Raw genomic sequence first — 19,920 nt, 5'->3', positions numbered from 1 at the left:
TTATTGTTTAATTTTCTATTTGGTTGCACTGAGTCTTAGCTGCAGCATGTGGAAGCTTTAGTTGCAGCATGTAAACTCTTAATTGCCACGTATGGGGTCTAGTTCCCTAATCAGGGATAGAACCTGGGCCCCCTGCACTGAGAGTGCTGAGTCCCAGCCTCTGGACCACCAGGGAAGTCCCTCAGTTTTCTTTTTTTTAAACTAATATTCCTGTTCAGTGTCTCCTTTTACTTATGTCTATCTTCTACTCAGTTATTCTAGCCATGTATCCAGAGATTTCATTGATTTCTTTGTCTGTCATATACCATATTCAGGTTGTCAACTCTTTTTCTAAAGCATACCTGAAATCTAACCACTTTTTATTATTTCCACAGTCTAATTCATCACCATTCTGCTCTTTTATATTCTCCATTGCGCTTCTTACTTTGTATTGTATTTTGTTTATGTATCTATTGTCTGTTTGACCCCATTGAAATTTAAGTCCAGGGCTTTTAATTGACCACTCTTTTCTATTGCTTTTATTGACCACTCTATTCTGTTGCTTAGTAACTAGTACCTGCTTCGTATCTGACACATAATAGGCACTATTTGTTCAGTAAATGAATGGACATATGGAAACAAAATAAGTTGTCTCTTATGAATATTGTAGAAAAACATGTCATAAAGTATCCATAGATGAATGTAGAAATCAAGTTATATTTAAAGTTGTTTAAGAATTAAGAAAGAAGTGTTACATACCAGCTTTACTTCAGTAAAACAAAAGAATTCAGAAAGAGGATAGAGGTTTGTGTTATCATCAGTATCTCTCATTATTTCTTTAATAAACATCATTAACTTACAGGGAAGAACATGTCACAATTAACAGAAAGTTTTCTAGGTCCTCAGAGTGCCACCTGTGAAAAGGAATGTAGGAGATGGATTTTATTTAGTTGAGCAACTAAGAATTTTTAGCTTTTAAGCACTTCATTGCTGTTTCTCTGGTGTTACTATTAAAATTGAAAATTCCTTGCCAAGTACTCTCATATCCACCCATTAGTCTATACATAGTCAGTGCCAAGTAGATATTTGTTGAGTGAATAGATATCTGTAGAAGAAAGGCTAGGCATTCTTTTGAGATGTATGAGGACATTGAGTTTTGGGTTCATCTACTTTGGTTCAACTGCCAACCCACTTCAGTACTCTTGCCTGGAAAATCCCATGGACGGAGGAGCCTTATAGGCTACAGTCCGTAGGGTCACAGAGAGTCAGACATGACTGAGCAACTTCACTTCACAAAAACTCATGTTTATTTTTTTCTGTTAGGATATAGGTACTGCTATTGTTTCAGACACCACAGATGACTTGTGGTTTTTGAATGAGTCAGTGTCAGAGCAATTTGGTGTTGGAATAAAAGTTGAAGCTGCTGATCCTGAACAAACAAGTGAAGAAGTAGGGAAAGGGAAAGAGAAAAAGGTATGTTGTGGAAAAATTTCACATTGATGGTATTTATGTACATATAGTTTAGCTTGTTCAGATCGATTAACCTGACAGTACACTACTTTGTACAACAAATGACTCATATAATCTCCCCTTTTCATTTTTTAGTACTTTACCCAGTTTTAAGATTTACATTAAGTTAACCTGGCCTGTCTTAAAAATAGCATAGGACTTTGTGGATCACAGAAGTGAGGTTTTAATTTTTAGAATTCTAAAATTTAGAAGACACTCCCCACATTTTCTCATGTAATCCTATTTTATTCTTGTGAATGCCTTCCTAGATTCTCAAGATAAAACATTTCTGTATTTAATAATTTGTATTCTAATACTCCCTTCTGGTGGCTCAGACGGTAAAGCGTCTGGCCTACAGTGCGGGAGACCTGGGTTCAATCCCTCGGTAGGGAAGATTTTCTGGAGAAGGCAGTGGCAACCCACTCCGGTATTCTTGCCTGGAAAATCCCATGGATGGAGAAGCCTGGTAGGTTGCAGTCCATGGGGTCACGAAGAGTTAGACACGACTGAAGCGACTTCACTTTCACTCTAATATTGTTTATTTAAATACGTAAATTTGGGAACGCTCTCCCTTCTGAATGCTGAAGAGATATTTAGTAACCCTTCTTGGTGCTTTTCAATCATTTATTCTACTGAAGTGTCAGCTAGGTATGTACAGAATCATGTTTTGGGTCTCACATCTAAGCTGTCTCATTTTTAAGTGCTAGTGATGGGGGAAGAATGTGAGTTTTAAACTGAAGCTCTGTACTTTTTGCTGTCAGGTAACAACCTCATCTAAAATATGTAAACCTGGCTAATGAGATGTTTTTGCTTTCTCAGGTGATTGAAGTGGGAAAAAATGATGACCTTGAGGACCCTAAATCCATAAGTGATGATACTGATATAGAAGTTACCTCTGAGGTATGAATTTCTAATAAGCTGTTTTACACTACTCACGTCTTCAGATGTTAATGTCCCAGCAGTTCACTTGTGTTGAAGAGTGCCCTTTCTCCCCATTTCTGTCTACTTTTCCTAGGTGTTAAGAGATGCTGGTTTCTTTATATCTTGTTAGATTTTTATTGGAATTTGAGAAGAGAAGGGGATGAGTTGATCTGATGCTTTCCCTGCCTTGGAAAGGGATGACTTAAATGCCTCTCTGTGTGCCTTTCTTCCTGCTTTCAAAGCTCTTTGGAAATTATGCAATGGATACATAGATTCAAAGTAGTCCTATACTGCTTTTCCCACTAAACACCTCTCTGTAGTCCCAAAGATAGACCTATAAGCTATCTGAAATTTTTTGTTAAGTATTATACTTTTGATGCTTTCTTAACTAGAAACAAATGGAAAATGGCTTAATTTGCATGTAGGTTTATATTAATGAAGGGTTGATAAATGAATTTTGAGTATTAAGCTGTTAGGTAATAGGTACGGATTTGTCATCAATTGGCAACTCAGGTTTAGACTCAAATGAATGTCTTGCTTTTCTCTTTTCATGCTAGCTCCCCATTTGCTCTTTAGTACTTTCTTCAGCTAACTAATTGTGGGAAGAAAGATGGTGGAGTAAGGTTAAGGAGGGGATTTTACAGTTTGCTGCTTGGGGCTATAAAAATCTTTGGTTGTCTCTAGTGTTTATCCTGTCCCCCAGCTCCCACCCCACCACTGCTGACCATTACTGTAATTCATTGCAAATTATTTGTCTGTGCATGGTTGAGTAATAGGGTGGGATATATTGGTCCATTAAGTATTCTTGACCTAATACGAATAGCAGGGATAAGTGTTTCCATCCTAATGATTTTTGAGGCTCTTTGGGCCCAGAAAACCTGTTAAGCAAATAGACTATAGCTCATCAATTCAGAGCTGCCATAGAATTTAATAAACCCTATTATTTTATGTACTACTAAAACAGAAAAGTGATGCCAATTAGACTATGACACACCATCAATTATGAATTCCAAATCTTTATGAAGTTCCTTGAATATTTGTATTGCATTTCAGATGAGATCTGAGGATCTTAAAACTGGCAAGAATGTTCTGAGGCTTTCTGGAGAAACATTGCAGTTTAACAAATGGTCGTATCCCTGCCTCTCAGTATAGGCAGTTGAGTTGTGACTTCTAAACTTGAAGTGCTTGGCCTTTGTTCTGAAAGTAACCAAGTCAGCATGTATCAAATCATCAATCCTGTCAAAACCAGTCAATTACTCACATTTAAATACACTTGACTTGTTCCAGGTAGCCACTTTGAATTAAGCGAGGCATTTAAAATTCATTGCGCTCTGGTATCTCCTAATTTGAATATGGAGAAGTAGGAAAAAAAATTACCTGGCATTCAAGGACAGGAGCATTCATTTTTCAGAGTGTGATTTAGGCATACAATTACCTACCTATTCCTGAGAGCAGTGAGAGAAGGAGTAACTGTAGTAGTTGTCAAATATTTTAATTTTAGCTTCCTTTTTGACAAATTCTATAACATTTTTTAATTAGTAGGAAACAATGACATCTTGAGTATTACCTTTGCTTCATTCTTTAACCTCTTGCTCAATAAAAGAGTAAGTTGTACAAAGAACTGCCTTTTTGTAAAAAGAAGGCAGTGGGTAAAAGCAAACAATGCAAATTGCATCCAGACTAAATAGAAAGCTAAAATAGTTTAACTTTCTTAAAGATAACTACATCACATTTGGCTTGAAATGGCAATTATGTCACTATCATTGTAAAACTTCTTTAAGATGTTCTTACATGTAGCTGTAGACTTTGTTCAAGTTCTAGGCTAGAACTTGAATGTCTGGTGTGGAATGCCTGGATTCTTACTATCTTAGTGTGAGATGATGAAAATTTGTCCTATTCTCCCTTTTTCTCAGTATCATGTTTTCCACTGAGTATTAATTGGCTGCATTTATCTTTGTAGGATGAGTGGCAGTGTACTGAGTGCAAGAAATTTAACTCTCCAAGCAAGAGGTACTGTTTTCGTTGCTGGGCCTTGAGGAAGGATTGGTATTCAGATTGTTCTAAGTTAACCCATTCTCTCTCCACATCTGATATCACTGCCATACCTGAAAAGCAAGAAAATGAAGGAATTGATGTCCCTGACTGCAGAAGAACTGTATCAGCTCCAGTTGTTAGACCTAAAGATATATACATAAAGGAAGAAAACTCTAAACATTTTGATCCTTGCAACTCGGTGGAATTCTTGGATTTGGCTCATAGTTCTGAAAGCCAAGAGACCATATCAAGCATGGGAGAACAATCAGATAACCTTTTTGAACAGAGAAAAGATACAGAAAACATGGAGGATTGCCAGAATCTTTTGAAGCCGTGTAGTCTGTGTGAGAAAAGACCACGAGACGGGAACATTATTCATGGGAGGACAGGCCATCTTGTCACTTGTTTTCATTGTGCCAGAAGATTAAAGAAGGCTGGGGCTTCTTGTCCTATTTGCAAGAAAGAGATTCAGTTGGTTATTAAGGTTTTTGTAGCTTAGCTGAATCAGTGAATTACAGACAGATGTTAACAGAGCTGGTCATGTGTCCAAATATCAGTATTGAGCATCTCTACACAGGGTGACCCATTTCATACTTTCATTTATTCATGTAAACTTTTATGTTCTAGGACATTTTTACTTCTAAACTTACAGAATTTGAGAATAAGTTCTTTAGAACTAGATTATCAATTTGGAGACTATTAACATTAAAAGAGAAGTTAATCATTCTGTCTTCCAAGATGAAGATCTGGGAGGGAGCAGTACAAATAGAAATGCATTCATTCTTTCATTTACCAAATTACTTGAAGATGAATCGTTTCTTTAATTTAATTTCTTACTGTTCTTTTCTGGTAGGGAATGTTCTTGGGCATCAAAATCCAAGGTGGCTATTAGAAAGATGTTAAAACTATCAATGAAAAAACATATAAGTAATTAATGTATAAAGTAGATTATGTTGTGTGGTTCAGAGAAACGATTATTTTTGTAAAGTGCCTAGAACAGTGATATCCAACATTTTTGCTAACATACCTCAAAAAACAATTTTGAAAAAGTACATACAACTTTTTGCACAGTTTAAAAATTGAGGTGTAGTTAGCAAACAATAAAGTCAATAAAGTGTTCCCTTCTGCTGAATTGTAGACATCTCAGTAGCCACCTGAAACAAGCAATAGCACATTTATGTCTCCTCAGAATGTTCTCTTGTATCCTTTTTCAGGCAGTTACTCCATCATTCATGACTCTCACCCTTGATTAGTTTTCCTTTTGCACATACTAAATTTGACTTCTAAATTTTTTAAATAAATTTAAGTACTTAAAGAGGATGTATCATCCAATATATTGTAGATGTGCTTTAAAGATATTTTTGCCAAAACCTTGGAGCTGTAGATTTGGCTGGTTGAATTTATAGAAAAAGTCCTGTCATATAAATTGGCAAAGCCTATTCTCATTATAAAACTAATCAGCCAAATCAAACTTCATTTTCAGTCAAAATGTTTGACTTTATATTAATTTATTTTTTGGCCACACTGTACAGCATATGGGATCCCCTACCAGCAATCAAACCGTGCCCCCTGCATCAGGAGTGTGGAGTCTTACCATTGAACTGCCAGGGAAGTCCCTGTTTGGCTTTATTTTTAATTCAGTTACATGTATTACATATGTCTGTGGCACAGCCTTCTCAATTACAGTTCTAAGATAAGGCACAGAGATTTTGACGAAAGCTCTCTGTGCTTTACTCTGCCCTCTTTGTCTCCTGGGAGCCTGCTAGGGGTTTTTGTCTTTTTATTTGATGCCTGTAGAGGTTTTTTAAATGTTCTGAGGCAATGCCCCATAAGATTCTAGATGGGTGAGAGGCAGCCTTTTGGGTGAGAAGCAGCCTTTCTTCTGAGAATAGGGAGTATGGCCGTTGTGAAAAGGAAAGTATTTAAAGATAGCTCTGAAGAGGTTTTATCTGAGCACGTAAATATTAGGATGATACATATGGAAATTGAAGATCTTTAAGTTGCTTTCCTTATAGATATTCCTATCTACTTTCCCTATGGAAAAAATTTTGGTGTATGCTCAGGGGTATGAATATTTTGAAGACCAAGGCCCTAAAATTATTAAATTTAAGGATCTTAAGAATCACCTGGGTTGCTTGTTATAAGCCCAACACAACTCCTTGCCCCAAACACACACACATGCATGCATTCACAGGAGCTGGTGCACACACAGGTACAAAAAGTAGAACAAAACCCCTTTATTTAGCATCGTGTTTAGAGAAAGTTTGTTAAGCTCGTAGAAGTTAACTAGCACACACTCATATACTCAACCTCTTATTTTGCATATGAGGCTGAAAGGATAAATGACTGCTGAAAGTCACAGCTAGTGATAGAACTCTTACTGGGATCCAAGTCTCTTGCAGTAAATCTTTAAACCATGCTTTCTTCCTTCTCATTATTTGTTAACTGCTTAAACTGTGGTGTTTATTGAATTTGGAATAACTAATGGCCTTAAAATACTGAAGAATATGAGCTGCAGCCAAAATAGGACTTCAGAGAGAATATGGACTTTTAACCCTTTCTCCTCAAAGAGAAAAGGCAGTACATGTCAGCTCCTCTTACATAATCCGATAAATGACTCCTCCCACTGGGAAGACACATAAAGGCAGCAGAGGAACCTGAACTCTCTCCAGTGTTTTTCCTTCTTGGGGATGGAACTTAGGTCTGTGGCTGTCTCCAGGTGTTAGGGACAAGGGTTTATCCCCTCAGTAAGTACAATCAGTCCTTCAAGTTCAGTGTTTCCTTAGACTATGGTAAGTGCTCTAAAAATGTAGAAAGTTAAGTAACTTTATACCCCATCCCCCCCCCACTAATTCTCTTCATGATAGTTTGATAGGTATTGATTTTGTTTTAATTTTGCCAGTTAATTGCTTTTGCAAGTAAAATGAGGAATGAGGAGAACAGGGATCTGCACTTGTACCCTCTGGTTCCTCTTATATAAAGTTGAGTTTTTGAAGAAAGCTTAATAAGAAAAAGTCTAAAATTTTTATTTTTGTATATAGGTATTTGCTGCTAATTTGGTGCATCCTTGCCTAGCACAGAATACTCTTAACGCTACTCTACTTACTTTTTTTCCCCTTGGATCACCTGGGTTTTTACTGTCCCCATTAGCAGTAAATACTTTGCTCAGAAGATTTTAAACTGCACATTTGAGCTGAAAATATTTCAATAAATGTACACTTAGGTTTACTGAACCCCTATCAAGTCTTGAACGACTGAAATGTTACAAAGAACTGTATCTGCAGAAGGAGGTAGTATTTCTTTTGTAGCTTATCTGAAATCCAAGGTGCTGCTTCTGCAGTTTGCTTTCCACCATCCAGGGTCTTTGTTTTATTTATTTTTTTAACTTTTTCCTTTATATTGGAGTAGCCAATTAGCAATGTTATGATAGTTGCAAGTGCACAGCAAAGTGACTTAACCGTGCATACATGTGTATCCGTAAGAATTGGCCTGCGATGCAGGAGACCCAGGTGTGATCCCTGGGAAGATCCCCTGGAGAAGGAAATGGCAACCCACACCAGTATGCTTGCTTGGAGAATCCCATGGACAGGGGAGCCTTGGCGGGCTATAGTCCCTGGCGTCTCAAAAGAGTCAGACACAACTGAGCGACTGACACTTCCACTTCATTCTACCCCAAACTTCCCTCGCATCCAGGCTGCCATATAACCTTGAACAGAGCCCCTTGTGCTACACAGTGGATCCTTTTTGGTTATCCATTTTAAATATAGCAGTGTGTACATGTTGATCTCAAACCAATTATCCCTTCCCCCCTACTTTTCCCCACTGGTAACTGTAAGTTCTCTAAGTCTGAATTTGCTTCTGATTTGTAATTAAGTTTATTTGTATAATTTCTTTTTTGATTCTGCATGTAAGGAATATCATGATATTTCTGTTTCTCCATCTTCACTCAGTATGGCAGTCTCTGAGTCCATCCATGTTGCTGCAGATGGCATTATTTCATTCTTTTTAATGGCTGAATAGTATTCCATTGTATATATGTACCACATCTTCCTTATCCATTCCTCTATTGATGGGCACTTAGGTTGCTTCCATTTTTTGGCTATTGTAAACAACACTGCAATGAACACTGGGGTGCATGTCCTTTCTGACCTCCACATACATTCCCGGGAGTGGAGTTGCAGGGTCATATGGTAGCTTTGTTTTTAGTTTTTTTAAGGAAACTCTATACTGTTCTCTGTAGTGGCTGTACCATTTTACATCCTCACCAACAGGGTAGGAAGGTTCCGTTCTTTCCACACCCTGTCCAGTATTTACTGTTTATGGATTTTTTGATAATGGCCATTTTGGCTGATGTGAAGTGATAACTTCAGTGTAGTTTTGATTTGCATTTCTCTAATAATTAGCAATGTTGAACACCTTTTCATGTGCCTCTAAGCCATCTATATCTCCTTTTGAGAAATGTTTGTTTAGGTCTTCTGCCCATTTTTGTTTGTCTTTTAATTAAATTTTTTATTTTAAGGTAATTGTAGATTCACATGTAGCTGTAGGAGACAGTACAGAGAGATGCCTTGTAATCTGCAAAAATTTCCCCCAATAATAACATCTTGAAAAACTGTAGTATAACATCACAACCAGGATGTTGATGTTGATACAGTCAGGATAAAAAGCATTTCCATCACTGCTGGAATCTTCCTATAATCCTTTATAGACCTATTAGGTTCCTTATAACCCTTATCCCCTCTTTAGCCCTAGAAATTACTAATTTGTTTTCCATTTCTGTGATATTGTAACTTCAGAAATGCTCATGCATGGAACCATATGGTATGCAACCTTTTGGGATTGGATTTTTTTTTTTCTCAGCATAATTGCCTGGAAATACATCTGAGTTGTATATATGAATAATTTGTTCTTTTAACTGCTGAGCAGTATTTTAGGGTATAGCTATACTACAGTTTGCTTAATCATTCACTCATCGAATGGACGTCTAGATTCTTTCTAGTTTTTGCCATTATAAAAAAAAGCTGCTATAAGCATATGTGTACATATTTTTGAACAAACCGAAGTTTTAATTTCTCTGGGATAAATGCTTAGTAATACAGTCGATAAGGTATGGTAAATGAATTTTAGCTTTTAAGAATTGCCAAATGCTTTTTCCTTAATGGCTATGCCATTTCACTTTCTCAGCAGCAATTTAACAGTGATCCAGTTCTCTGCATGATCACTAGAATTTGGTGCTTTAACTCTATTATATAATATTTAATTTTAGTCATTCTGATAGATATGTGATGATATCCCATTGTGGTTTTAATTAACAGTTTTCTTACTAACTGAAGCTTTTAATTGAACCTGAGATAAGTGAACCTGAGACAAGTGAACCTGAACCTTTTATATGCCATACATACATTCTCTTTGGTAAAGTGTTTATGTCTTTTGCCCATTTTCTAATTGCTTTGTTACTGTTGAGTTTTGGGTTCAGTTCAGTTCAGTTGCTCACTCGTGTCCAACTCTTTGCAACCCCACGGACTGCAGCACGCTAGGCCTCCCTGTCCATCACCAACTCCCTCAGTTTACTCATGTTCATTGAGTTGGTGATGCCATCCAACCATCTCATCCTCTGTTGTCCCCTTCTCTTCCGACCTTCAATGTTTCCCAGCATCATGGTTTTTTCAAGTGAATCAGTTCTTCACATCAGGTGGCCAAAGTATTGGAGTTTCAGCTTCAACATCAGTCCTTCCAATGAATATTCAAGATTGCTTTCCTTTAGGATGGACTGGGAGTTCTTTTTATACTCTAGATATTAGTCCTTTGCTGTATATCGGGTTTGTAAATATTTTCTCCCACTCTGTAGTTGGTCTTTTTATCCCTTTCAGAGGATCTTTCTCAGAAGTAGTTTGTAGTTTTGATAAAGTTCAATTTATCAATTTTTCTGTATATATTTTGTGCTTTGCTGTCAAGTCTAAAAATTCTTTGTTTAGCCCAAAATCTGGAATATTTTGTCCTTGTTTTCTGTAACAGTTTTGTAGTCTGACATTTTACATTTAAATCTGTGATTCATCTTGATTTAATTTTGTATAAGTTGTGGTAATTAGATGAAGATTTTTCTTTCCTTTTTTTTTTATCTATGATGCCCTATTGTCCCAGCAGCATTTGTTCAAAGACTATTCTTCACTTATTTATTTTTAAAAACTTTTTATTTTATATTGGAGTGTAGTCAGTTAACAATATTGTGAAGTCAGGGAGTACTTTGGCTATTCAGGGTCTTGTCTCCGTACAGATTTTAAGATTTTTTGTTCTAGTTCTGTGAAGATTGCTGTTGATGATTTGATAGGGATTACATTGAATCTGTAGATTGCCTTAGGTAGTATAGTCATTTTGATACTGTTGATTCTTCCAATCCACAAAATGTGTTTTATCTTCCCATTTGTTTGTGTCTTTGGCTTCTTTCATCAGCATCTTACAGTTTTCAGAGTACAGGTCTTTTGTCTCCTTAAGTAGGTTTATTCCTAAGATATTTATTCATTTTGATGCAATGGTAAGTGAAATTGTTTCTTGAATCTCTTTCTAATCTTTTGTTATTAGTGTATATAAATGCAAAAGATTTATGTGCATTAATTTGTAACCTACAACTTTACGAGATTCATGAATGAGCTCTAGTAGTTTTCTGGTTGTGTTTTGAGGATTTTCTGTGTATAGGATCGTGTCATCTGCAAGCAGTGACAGTTCAACTTCTTTTCCAATTTGGATTCCTTTTATTTCTTTTTCTTCTCTGATTGCCGTAGCTAGGACTTCCAAAACTGTTGAATGAAAGTGGTGAGAGTGGACACCCTTGTCTTGTTCTTGGCCGTAGAAGAAATGCTTTCAGCTTTTTACCATTGAATATAACGTTAGTTATAGGTTTGTCGAATATGGCATTTATTATGTTGAGATATGTTCCCTCTATATCCATTTTCTGGAGAGTTTTTATCATAAATGAGTATTGAATTTTGTCAGAACCTTTTTCTGCATCTATTGATCATTAGGCTTCCCTGGTGACTCAGATGGTAAACAATCTGCCTGCAATACAGGAGACCCAGGTTCAGTCTCTGGGTCAGGATGATCCCCTGGAGAAGGGAATGGCAACCCACTCCAGTATTCTTGCCTGGAAAATCCCATGGACATAGGAGCCTGGAGGGCTACAGTCCGTGGGGTCTCAAAGAGTCAGACATGACTGAGCAACTTCCACTTTATTGATCATATGGCTTTTATTCTTCAATTTTTTTTAATGTGGTGTACACACTGATTTATGAACATTAAAAAATCCTTGCATGACTGCAATAAATCCCACTTGATCATGGTGTATAACCCTTTTAACGTATTGTTGAATATGGATTTCAAGTATTTTGTTGAAGATTTTTGCATCTGTGTTTGTCAGTGGTATTGGCTTGTAATTTTCCTTTTTGTAGTATCTTTGTCTTGTTTTGATGTCAGAGTGACAGTGACCTTGTAGAATGAGTTTGGGGGTTTTCTTTCCTGTCCAGTTTTTTGAAAGGGTTTCCAGAAGGATAGAGGTTAACTTGTCTCTAAATGTTTAATAGATTTTGCCTGTGAAGTCATCAGGTCCTGGACTTTTGTTTGTTGGGAATTTTTAATCACAGTTTTCAATTTCAGTGCTTGTGATTGGTCTGTTCATATTTTCTACTTCTTCCTGGTTCAGTCTTGAAATGCTGAACCTTTCTAAGAATTTGTCCATTTCTTCCATGTCATGCATTTTATTGGCATACAGTTGCTTGTCGTAGTCTCTTACGATCCTTTGTATTCCTGTGATGTCAGTTGTAGCTTCTCCTTTTTCATTTCTAATTTTATTGATTTGAGTCCTCTCCCTTTTTTTTTCTTGATGAGTCTGGCTAAAGGTTTATCAATTTTGTTTATCTTTTCAAAGAACCAGCTTTTAGTTTCATTGATCTTTGCTGTTGTTTTCTTTGTCTCTATTCCATTTATTTTCGCTCTGATCATTGTGATTTCTTTCCTTTCTACTAGCTTTGAGGATTTTTTTTTTTTTAGCTTTGAGTTTTGTTTGTTCTTTCACTAGTTGCTTTGGGTATAAGGTTAGGTTGTTTATTTGAGATATTTTTTCTTGTTTCCTGAGGGAAGACTTCCATAAACTTTCCTCTTAGAACTGCTTTTGCTGTATTTCATAGATTTTGGATTGTTGTGGCTTTCATTTTCATTTGTCTCTAGATGTTTATTTTCTCTTTGATTTTTTTCAGTGATCCATTGGTTGTTTAATAGCATGTTGTTTAGCCTCCACATGTTTGTTTTTTTATAGTTTTTTTCTTGTAATTTATTTCCAGTCTAACAGCATGATGGTAAAAGAAGCTTGATATTATTTCAGTTTTCTTAAATTTGCCAAGGCTTGCCTTGTGGCCCAGATGTGGTCAGTCCTAGAGAATGTTCCATGTGCACCTGAGAAGAATGTGTATTCTGCTGCTTTTGGATGGAATGCTCTATAAATATCAGTTCCATCTGGTCTAATGTGTCATTTAAGGCCTTTGTTTTCTTGTTAATTTTCTGTGGGGTGTTAAAGTCCACCACTATTATGTGTTCCTGTCAATTTCTCCCTTTATGACTCTTGTGCTGTGGTTAGTCACTCAGTCGTGTCTGACTCTTTGTGACCCCATGAACAGTAGTCCACCAAGCTCCTCTGTCCATGGTATTCTCCAGGCGAGATTAATACTGGAGTGGGTTGCCATTTCCTTCTCCATGGCTCTTAGTATTTGCCTTATATATTGAGGTGCTTCTATATTGGGTGCATATATATTTACAGTTCTTGGATTTACAGTGTCTTCTTGGATTGATCTGTCAATCATTATGTATTATTGTCCTTTGTCTCTTATGTGCTCTGGGTGCTAAGTCGCTTCAGTCATGGTCTGACTCTGCGACCCCATGGACTGCAGCCAACCAGGCTCCTCTGTCCATGGGATTCTCCAGGCAAGAACACCGGAGTGGATTGCCATGCCCTCCTCCAAGAATCTTCCCAGCTCAGGGATTGAGCCTGTGTCTCCTGTGTCTCTTGCATTGGCAGGGGGGTTCTTTACTGCTAGTACCACCTGGGAACTTATCACAGTTTAGTTTAAAATATATTTCGTCTGATATGAGTATTGCTATCCCAGCTTTCTTTTGAATTTCCATTTTCATGGAATACCTTCTTCCGTCCTCCAGGATCTTTATTAAATATTGTTTGGGAGTAGAACTTGTGTTTCTTAGGTTAGGATGGGTCAGGGATCCTAAAAAAGGCCAAATAAAACTATCAGAGCAATGCATTACCTGTAGCAACTTTTAAATCATCTTCTTGATCTATTTTTGATTTTGTTCTTTTTTCAATGTCACTGTGGTACAGATAAGCAAGACATGGTTTGTATGTTAAGACTTCATAGTTTATTGCTATATGGTGATGAAACTCTTGACTTCCAAACACTAGCATTTAGTTTGTAATTAGGGTGATTATATGCTCTGGTTTTCTGGAGACAGGGCCAGTTTACTCCTGTTTTCCAGCATCTTCCACAGGTGGTCTCTGTCTCTCCCTTTTCACTCTCAGATGTCTTCTTTTAGACATTAAATTATTATGATCTTCCTACTTATAGATAAGGCATGCTTAGCTTGAAATCTTAATTGTGTGGAAAAGATCTGTTAAAGTAGGTGTCAGTGGAGTTTATTGTTTCCACTGCGTTACACCGTAGACTTGTGATTAATGAAATCATCCCACAGTAGCATCAGATTTCTTACTTTAGTTATTTAAATTAATATTTATGACCATGTTATCCCAGACAAAATGTTCAGACCAGAAATGACAAATCCTTAGAAAAAGCAATGAATTTCTAGTTTATAGCTAAAAATGTCTCCTGTCTCTTACTGTTAATTCATTCTACTTGCACTGTACTTATAATACTTGGTATGCTTTTGTATTTTATACTTAATCATACTTTATGAAAATCTTAGAGCAAGGCTTTAAGTTGATATTAACATTTCTTCAGAGTCCATCTGTGCAATATCATAGACTCCCAATCCTAGACTTGAACAGTGGATCAGTGTCCAGGCAGACCTACTTCTAAACTGCCACAGACTTGTCTTAAGATTGAATCACTGCCAGGCATTTGAAATATTCAATTGTGTTTTAATAATAATTTATGTATTAAAGCTGTATGTAACGCTTTATGGGATGTTATTTTGTTTGTAAGAACTTATTTTTAAAGATCAAGATCTTATTTGTAGGTAACCTTTTTTTGAAATGTTATTTCAATGCAATGTTGGCTTCTTTAACAGTTGCTAAAGAGAAATGTGTGAACCATTAGATCAGTATATCTACAGAATATTGTAGTGTTATTGCTTGGCTTTCTTTCAGAAAGTAGGAAACTTGTTAACCAACTATTTGGTTTTTCTCCACAGACAGTTGTATGATCTTCTGAAAGTATGATTTCCTTCTTTCTCTCTTTTCGCTACGTTTCATGGCATGTGGAACTTCTCCAGCCAGGAATTGAACCCGTGCCTTCTGCACTGGAAGCACGGAGAATTAACCACTGCCAGGGAAGTCCACAAAAGCATATGACTTTAGATACTGTGAATCTGTTGTCTTCCATTTAGCCAAATATCTGCTTGAATTGTTCATGTCCTAAAGAAGAACTCATTTTGACAGCTCTCTTATTCATGAGTGTTTATGTATGCACATACACTATCAAGACTGTTAATGCTTTTGCTAAAACTGGCTATAGACCGGGTGATTTTAGAATCTGCACTTCAAAGGTGAAGAAACCTGCAAGCTCTCCCCTGTGCCAAAAACACCAGACAGTGTTTACAGACGCCTAGAATTTTGCACTGCCATAGGGTACCTGAGGTTACGTTAATGGAATTGTCCACATTTGTGATTAGCTGAGTTGCAGTTTAGCATATAAGGAGAAATATTGGAGACTCTAAAGCTAAACTGGAAATGGAAATCATCCAAGGTGGTGGTTCAGGTGACTCCCCAGACCTAATCTGGGGACAGTTTTTTCCAGATGGCCTTGAGATACTCTTTTTGTTGATAGAGCTTTCCTTGCTTGCCATTGCTATATTCTTTCTTTAGCAACCATATCTCTTTTTCTCCTGTGGGAAAATGTCCTATTAGTATTTTGAGATCTTTTAATGCAATGAACGTGCAATCCCAAATAATGCCACTGTTGGTGAATGTGGTATTGTTAAAATATTATAATAAGCTTATACTTGGGGTTTACTGTACTTCTCTCAAGAGCCTTTTGAATGAAATGTTACAGAGAAACGAAGTGTTCAGAAAGAGGTAGTTAGTATTTCTTGGTAGCTTACCTGAAATCCAAGATGCTGCTTCTGCAGGTGGTTTTTCTTCACTGGGGATCTTTATTAAATGTCATCTTGGAGGATAGCCCAGCAGGTAGAACTGCTTATTTCTTGGGGCAGGATGGGTTGAGAATCCTAAAAAGGGCCAGGTAGTGCTGTCAGAGTAATTCCTTTCTCAGTTGCTGTAGTTTGGAAAATATCTGTTGTAGTTGCTGTAGTTTGGTAAATGCTTATTGAAAACTAGTATTATTAAAACATTTTATCAGAATATCTAATTTCTTATCCCAAGGCTTTTTTGGGTTTTGTTTTTAAACAGTAAGTACCTTGTTGTCAGACATTTCCTATTCCTTCCTGTTGTTCTTTTTCCTTGGAATTCAAAGTTACTATCTACTTCTGAATATTGCTTTTATACCGAAGCCTTTCTGTGTCACCCCTTGGATGGTTGTAACTCCATTGTCTTTAGATAATATTCCTCTTTTCCAGTCAGTCCTGAGGAATGTTTCTCTTGCAGAATTAGGTGGTGGAGTCTAGCAGTAAGAAGCAAGGACATGACATCAGATCTACTATCTATTAAAAACAATTGTAGTTGAAGATTTGTGTATATGAACTGTTTATTTCATCAGTGTGTTGGAGTGTAGATAATTAACAATGTTGTGTTGGTTTCAGGTGTACAGCAAAGTGTTTCAGTTATACGTATACATATATCTGTTCTTTTTCAAAGTCTTTTCCCACTTAGGTTGTTACATAATATCGAGCAGCTGCTGCTAAGTCACTTCAGTCGTGTCCGACTCTGTGTGACCCCATAGACGGCAGAGTTCATTTTATTTTGCTTTAACTTTTTACTTTATATTGGAGTATAGCTGGTTAACAATGTTGTGATAGTTTCAGGCACACAGCCGTACATATACATGTACCCATTCTTCCCCACAGTCACCTCCCATACAGACCGCCACCTAATACTGAGCAGAGTTCTCTGTGCTATAGAGTAGGTCCTTATTGGTTGTCCATTTTTAATATAGTACTGTGTACATTGTCCCCCCTACAGTTTGCCTCATTTTTTCTTTTTCATAAAGAATCAAAATGCCTCCTTTAGTTTTTTCTTTTCCTCTTTAGAAAGTTACAGAAAATGTTTTTTAAAGGAGGAGTGAAATGTTTCTGGCCTCCTCAGCACCTAGCAAGCCTCTTAAATAGGACTCTCTTCTGGTCTATAGCTAGGCACTGTTAAGTGCTTCTTGGATAGAGATAAGGAATAAAATTATTCCACCTTCATGAGTCCTAATCTTGACCTTCTTAAGCCTCAGTTTTTTTCATATGTAAAATGAGTTCACATACTACTCTTTCTACCTCATAGTTTGTTGTGGGGATTAAGTGTGGGGGAGTAATAGAACCTCTGATTGCCTTGAATAGGATACCAGAAGTTGTTAAGCTTTTGGTAGACCAAGCTCTGGGGTATATATTCAGAATGCCTCGTCTCCTAGAAGCTGAGCTCCCCTTTGTGCCTGCCTAGCAGAGCCTATGTTGCTTCCTTTTACCCATGCCTCTAGCTTATATATCCTTTGCTTCACATGATCTCTTGTCTAGAAGAGTTCTGCCTCTAGGTTCTGAGAGAACTGTGTATGTAAATTTGGGTAGTAGCTACAACTGCCTTGCTATGGTCTTGATATAAAAATTCTGTCTTACATGCACTTGAATAGGTGGCATAAAATGCAGTCAGTATATAGAAATCATGGAATTTTCCAAATAATATCTAGTTAGTTAGTCATAATTAATAGTGGCAAATATGGTTTCATAAAATGGGAAGAAAAAGACAATTTAAAATAACTTCGAAAAAAAAAAAACTTTGAAACCAGCCCAGAACATGAGGAAAGGCGATATCTTCATGAGTTCTTGCCTAATCTTTATAAGCATCATTAAGTTGATAGCTCTGTATCTTTTTGCACTATGTATTTGATTTTGTTGTGCTTTTTTGTGTATTAAATATTTTTCATTTTGTCATTTTGTGGTGTCATTATTGGGGAAATACGTAATTGTTTTTGTATACAGCAAAATCTTGTTTTCTGTCGTTATATACAGTCTTTGGTCTGACGGGAATGAATGAAGAGAGTAGCTTTTACAATAGAAGTTATTGTACTTAAAAACAGCTTTTAATCCCCCCACCCCCAATCATACACACAATTAACTATTAATAGAGTAAGTGTTATATTTCACTTTTAGGTTCCCAATCTTGAAGGAAACCTCAAAATTTGCAGAGTATTTTTTATTAATAACTTGAGCTAAGGCAGTGAGTTGTGGAGGTTCCCCCTAGAGCCCTTGAGAATTAGAGCACATATAGCACCTGCACGTCTAGAGTGGTTTAAGGCAAGCCTTCCCATCCCAAGACTGCCTGACTTTGGAACCCATGAATATATCAACCTGTCTACCACCCTCTGCTGCTGATGGAGAGATTTCAGGATTGCCCTTGAGTTTATGAAGAGGCACCAAGTGCAGGATTCTATTTCATTGTGTTTTTGAATTGAGGCTTGTGTGAGAGGTACTGAGGGCTTGTCACAAAGTATTCACTGATCACTTGTATGCCGAGCATGTGCTGGCGTCTCTAGCAGGGATCCTAAACTTTGGGAAATTACAGCCCTTGAAAAGCTAATGAAACTTACAAAATCTCTTGTTAAAAGTACATTTCACATTTACTTTCAGGAGCTTCATTGAAACTAGTCTGTGACCCCCTGGGTTCTGTTCTTTGGAGGGATATCAAAGAAAAGTGAAACCTGTACATAAAGAGGTTGGCTAACTCACATGCTAAGGCCGTTAAGGTGGATAAAGTTTCTGGTCAGTTGTCCTGAGCTTACAGCTATCACGTAGTTGGCACAGATTGGCACTCACTGCACAACTTTTGGGAGCACCCTTCGTAGGCTACCACACAAATGATACGTCCTAGAGATAGGTAGTATACACTTGTATGATGAGCATCTGGGGGTGGGATGGGAGTGATACTGGAAATAAGGATGACATATTAAAAAGGAAAACAGGGTACTTCCCTAGTGGTCTGGTGGCTAAGACTCTGCACTCCCAAGGCTGGAGTCCCAGGGTTCATTCCGTGGTCAGGGAACTGGATCCCACGTGCCTCAACTAAGATTTTTATATACCACAAATTAACATTTTTAAAAAAATAAAAATGAAAACAAGAACATTAGAGTTAAGGATGAAGCCAGCTTCTGTGTTCACACAACTATTTCCATGTTTTGTGACCTCTTTAAAAAGTTACTTTTTAATAACAACTGCATACCTTATTTTGTTACCTGGATTTTGTACTCAGCTTGATTCCTGGTACTGCAGATTTATAATCATTGCTGAATGTAGTCTTGAGGCTAGAAGAAGGCAAGCTGAAACCAGTAACTGAGTTAAACAGTTGTTAACAGACAAATCTCTAGCCAGTACTTGTTTGCTAGGATTTGCTTAAATCCACCCTCTAAAGGTATAACAAGTATTAGTGCTATTAGAAAAATTTCAGGTTGTTAACATGTTTGGGGATAGAGGGATAATCTTTCTATGTACATGCCCTAAATTAATATTTTCCTTCTGCTTTTTTTTCTCTTCAAAATAAAAGATGAGTTAAGTTCATTGACAGTTATTAAGTGTTAATATGAGCTAGAGCCTGCTTGGTACTGGGAATACCATAATCAATAAGGAATCTCCCTCAACTTGCCTAGCAGTCGAGCAGTTGAGTTAGGGACATAAGACAGTTTCCGCGTGGACTAAGGAAGAAGTGATGAAAGAGCTGCAGGTAAGAGAGTGGCTTGTTGGGGGAACGTCAACTTGTTCCGCTTTTCTGGACCCAAGGCTGTGATTGGAGAAGTGACAGGAGATGGGACTGGAGTGTTGGAGGGGCTGGGTGACAAGGCTGTGATAAGCCAAGTTAACAATTTGAGCCTTACCCTGAAGGCAGTGGAGAGCTGTCAAAGGACTTTAATGAGGAGTGTGACATGATCTTATTTGCATTTTTGAAAGATCATTCGGGCTGCATTGTTGAGACTGGAGTGCTGGCTAGATCAGAGACAGGGAGAACTAGGCTGTGGCGACAGTCTTGGCTGGAATGATGATACTCCTAAGCTAATGGCAGTGGACCTGGAAAGAATAATAATAGGTAACATTTACTGAACA

At 37.2% G+C, this 19,920-nt stretch overlaps 1 protein-coding gene across 8 annotated transcripts in view; it reads left to right on the top strand.

The window, feature by feature from the left end:
- Window positions 1-17,760, top strand: part of MDM4 (MDM4 regulator of p53) — a 48,310-nt gene extending 30,550 nt beyond the window's left edge. For 2 of the 8 annotated variants that reach the window (XR_014055029.1, XM_081494921.1), the window contains 4 exons: window positions 1,303-1,452; window positions 2,308-2,388; window positions 4,370-4,419; window positions 14,866-17,760. Coding sequence is in view for 6 of the 8 variants with exons in the window: in XM_081494921.1 (XP_081351047.1) it covers window positions 1,303-1,452; window positions 2,308-2,388; window positions 4,370-4,419; window positions 14,866-14,893 (309 nt within the window). In the remaining 2 variants the exon portion in view is untranslated. Of the gene's footprint in view, window positions 1-1,302; window positions 1,453-2,307; window positions 2,389-4,369; window positions 7,106-7,925; window positions 10,283-14,865 lie in introns of those variants that run through there. The other 6 variants (XM_081494919.1, XM_081494923.1, XM_081494920.1 and 3 more) reach the window with 5 other exon arrangements.
- Window positions 17,761-19,920: the final 2,160 nt, after the last annotated feature.

Source organism: Giraffa tippelskirchi, chromosome 5 (assembly GCF_054371585.1).
Source record: "Giraffa tippelskirchi isolate mGirTip1 chromosome 5, T2T-mGirTip1v1.2.pri, whole genome shotgun sequence".
Lineage (NCBI taxonomy): Eukaryota > Metazoa > Chordata > Mammalia > Artiodactyla > Giraffidae > Giraffa > Giraffa tippelskirchi.
This window is presented reverse-complemented; position numbering and strand designations above follow the sequence as displayed.